The 4,246-nt window shown below is 44.8% G+C and overlaps 1 protein-coding gene across 1 annotated transcript; it reads left to right on the top strand.

The window, feature by feature from the left end:
* Positions 1-809: 809 nt before the first annotated feature.
* On the top strand, positions 810-2,360 carry LOC119327690 (xyloglucan endotransglycosylase/hydrolase protein 8-like). The gene is made up of 2 exons (XM_037600795.1): positions 810-1,403; positions 1,484-2,360. Exons 1-2 carry the CDS (start codon positions 1,137-1,139, stop codon positions 2,060-2,062), a joined length of 846 nt encoding a protein of 281 aa, XP_037456692.1. The 5' UTR covers positions 810-1,136; the 3' UTR covers positions 2,063-2,360.
* Positions 2,361-4,246: the final 1,886 nt, after the last annotated feature.

Genomic DNA, 4,246 nt, shown 5'->3' with positions numbered 1-4,246 from the left:
AAAGGAATGAATTAGTTGCATTGATATTACCATTAAAAACAAAAATGGAATAAAAACGAAATAAGATAAAATTATGAAGTTCTCTAAGAAAAAATGAATTAGCGGCTTTGGTATTATCCTTTAAGAAGAAAGAAAATAAAATAAAAACTGACGCAAAATGAACGCAACAATGTTTCTAAGGAAGAATGAATTAGTGACATTGGTTTTACCCTTTAAAATGAAAGATATTGTAAAAAAATAAATCGAACAATGACAATTCGTAGACATGCACAAAAATGCACTTTTTAAAAATATGCAAGAATAAGCTTATGATAGCGGAATTTACGCACAATAACGTATAAGGTGGAACGGGTTAGTGTCATTGGTATTGCACTTAAATAAGGAAAAAATAACTAAAGCAGAACCAAAATAACGAGGTTTTATAAGGAAATAATAAATTAATGTCATTGGTATTACCTTGAAAATGAGTAAAAATCAAAATAACGAGGTTTTATAAGGAAGAATGAATTGATTGCATTGATATTACTCTTGAAGAAGAAAGAAAATCAAAAAAATCCAAAACAATCAATTAATTTACACACCTTGCCATTGTACACGTCACGCGCCTTATCGTCCACCGCGCGTCGGTCCATCCCCGCTCCCACCGTCTACCTGACACGCACAGGGCACCGACTCCTGCCGGCCGTATCCGCCCGCGCGCGGGAAGTCTGGAAGCGAGCGAGAGTATATATGGCCCGTGCAAAAGACAGCGACGGCGGCCAGACGACGCGTGAACCACCGCCGCCGCTGCTCCCGTGAGCATGAGTGCACGCTTGCCCATGCCCATGCCCAGCAAGGAAAGCCGCACTCCCTCCCACGGTTATGGCGGAGCGCTCAACCTTAGTGGCGAACCGCAATGGATGGCCGGTCGTCGTCACGGGGACGCGTCGCCACTCGGCACTCGCGCATCCACAAGACGTTTGCCCCATATGCCCAGAGCTGAGCATCGGACAAGAGCACTATAAAAGCCACTTCCCGTGCCGTGCTCGCCTGGCCGCCGCGGGCACGGAACCGACCGCACTAACCACACTCGTCTCGCTCCATTGGCCTCCTCGTCGACGTCCTCGTCTCCCCCGGGAAGCAGAGCGCCGTCGATCATGGCGGCCTGGGCTGCCATGTCCGCCGCCGTGGCGCTGGCGCTGGCGCTGCTGGCGGCCGCGGACTCGTGGCTGTACGAGGAGTTCGCCACGGAGGGCAACGTGCGCGCGGGCTACGACGCGCGGGGGCAGCAGGTGGCGTCGCTCCTCCTCGATCGCCAGTCCGGCTCCGCCTTCCGCTCCCGGCGCAGCTACCTCTACGGCCAGTTCAGCGTCCAGATCAAGCTCGTCCCCGGCAACTCCGCCGGCACCGTCGCCTCCTTCTACGTACGTATTCCATTCCTTCTATGTTTCGGTGACATTCGACTGACGACGCCGGCGTTGCTACTTGAACTTGATTGATGCAGCTGTCGTCGGGCGAGGGGCCGGGGCACGACGAGATCGACATGGAGTTCATGGGCAACAGCACGGGGCAGCCGGTGGCGCTGAACACCAACGTGTGGGCCAACGGCGACGGCAAGAAGGAGCAGCAGTTCTACCTCTGGTTCGACCCGGCCGCCGACTACCACACCTACACCATCATCTGGAACGACAGGAACATCATCTTCAAGGTGGACGACCTCTTCCTCCGCTGCTTCACCCGCCACGCCGACCTCCCCTACCCGGGCGCCAAGCCCATGGCGGTGCACGCCACGCTCTGGGACGGCAGCTACTGGGCGACGGAGCAGGGCAGGGTGAAGGTGGACTGGTCCGCCGCGCCCTTCGTCGTCTCCTACCGCGGCTACCTCGCCGACGCCTGCGTGCCCGCCGGCGACGGCCGCCAGCTCTCCTGCCCCGCCGGCACCGACCGCTGGATGAGGCGGCAGCCCAGCGCGGCCGAGCAGGGCACCGTCGCCTGGGCCAGGAGGAACTACATGCACTACGACTACTGCCAGGACGGCTGGCGGTTCCCGCAGGGATTCCCCGCCGAATGCTCCCGCGGCTGATGACCGACTGATTCGTCGCCGTCGTCCCTGCGTGCTCATTGTTGTTCTGATTGGCCTGTGGTTTCTTGGTTCACCTCATCTGATCTGCCATTTTGCCTCACATTCCCATGTACTGTTCTTGATCTCCTACCGGCACCTGCACATGGTGTAAGTCTCGGCCAGGTACAAACGAAGCATAAACAATACCCTGGCTGTCGATTGACTCTTGATCTGAACAATTACAGATGATGTATGGTAGATGCGGTAAAACTTGTTTGGCGGCATTTTTGCACACGCTATTTTTTCACTCGGTTGTTTATGTTGTCTCTAGTGAACAAATACCCTACACTTTCCATCATTTTCAAAAGAACAATTATCTTAATTTTGCCATGTGCAAAACGAAAATGGGTGTGTCTAAGGCACACCTAGATGTTAGATGTGATCTAGTTATTGCACATCTAAGTGAGTGAATTAAGCATAGAGAGAAAGAGAAAAAAGAAAAAGAAAATATCTACACGAATCTCAACATAAGATCAATAAATATGACTTAGATGTGCAATACTTATAGCACATCCAGATGTGCTTTAGCAAAACTGAATGAAAATCTTTTTAGCTGCATGGCAACTAAAAGCATGTGTTGCCACGACGGCAACTTTCATTGTCCTTTGCAATACCTATCCGAAGAGTTTTGCCATTGCAATTACAAATTTGTTTGAGAACATGGCAAATTTGATCTTTGATCTTTGTTTGCCATGGAAAAAGTATAATCATTTGAAAATTGTTTGCCATGGAAATAATAAAATACTATATCACGGCGACTTAAGATGCATTCTAAATTTCAAAAATTATATGTGTCTAGAGAAACAATTGTGCCATACTTTTTTTTTCATATATTGCCATGATGGAAACTTCCGTAGTGTCTTCACCGTGCCTATATCACATAATGTTGCCAGGGCATCCTTTGAATTTTCCATGGAAACTACAAATACAATGTCATTGCATCTTAAGATGTAATTTCCTGTGTCTAGAGAAACAAAGTTCCCATTCTTTGTTCAAAATATACCATGGCATAAACTTTTCCATGTTTGCCATCATTTTTAGAGAACATTATTTGTTTTAGTACTATATCATGGCAAATTTTAATTGTGTAACATGGCAAATTTTATTTTTGTCTATGGCAAATTTACCTTTTTAACCATGGCAAGGTTATTTTATCTTAGCATGGCATTTTTATTTGTTTGAACCATGGAAAATTCATTGTTTGGACATGGCAAAAAAAAATCTTGACCATGGAATTTTTTTTGGTTTAGCCGTGGGAAATTCATACTTCATAATATGGCAAAAATATATATATAGGACTCCACTTTTGTACTCCCAAGTATATGTAGTCCCATACTTAGTGGATAAGGTTTGTTGGATGAAACGAGTATACCCATTACCAACGACCAAACAACCCACCTAATTAGTACTCTAGAAATTAATATAAAAAATGCATGCGTACATATTCCTTGGAAATTAGGTGCGTACGTGTGTGATCCTAGTTTTGAGGCAACAGAAGTATATTCACTTAACTATTACCTAGCATTCTAGTCCAGTATATTTTGCATGCATGCACGTACTCATATAGTTTGCTTGTATATGCATGTCAGACTATACGTAGCATTTTTTTCACTCTTTATGAAAGCGTATATTGTTTTATGCCGAGAGGGTATATTATAGTGCTTTTTTAGTGAGTATATGCTGCTCTTTAAGGAGTATGCACTTCCTACATTTTTATAGTGAGTATCTGATGATTTTTCATGATGGGGTGCATACTTCTTTTTACAAGGGAGTATATACTGCTTTCTTTGCGCGTATATACTTGTTTGTTTTAGGAGAGTATATACTACACCATTTTTGATGAAATGAATGCTACATCTTTACGAAAGAGTATATACTACATTATTTGTGCAGAAGTATATACTTCTTTCTTATATGAAGTTGGTATATACTTCATTTTGTAATGAGAGAGAGACAGAGATCCTAAATTTCATATCAAGAAGTATATACATTATTTTTCATGAGTGATCAGATACTGCATTAAACATAAAAAGGAAAAATTAGTACTCGTTTGTTAACCGGTACAGTATAATAAACAAAAGTTGATTGTATAAGTGCAAAGGAAACTGCTAAATATTCCTCCCATGCATACATTGCATAATAACA

This window comes from Triticum dicoccoides, chromosome 7A (genome assembly GCF_002162155.2).
Source record: "Triticum dicoccoides isolate Atlit2015 ecotype Zavitan chromosome 7A, WEW_v2.0, whole genome shotgun sequence".
Lineage (NCBI taxonomy): Eukaryota > Viridiplantae > Streptophyta > Magnoliopsida > Poales > Poaceae > Triticum > Triticum dicoccoides.
The sequence above is the reverse complement of the archived record's forward strand: the minus strand, read 5'-3'. Positions and strand labels throughout refer to the sequence as shown.

Excerpts from the sequence above, each read along its gene's own strand:
- LOC119327690 (XM_037600795.1), top strand. The coding sequence starts at position 1,137 with ATGGCGGCCTGGGCTGCCATGTCCGCCGCCGTGGCGCTGGCGCTGGCG. Across the intron at positions 1,404-1,483 it reads GCACCGTCGCCTCCTTCTAC|CTGTCGTCGGGCGAGGGGCC; the intron begins GTACGTATTCCA and ends TGATTGATGCAG.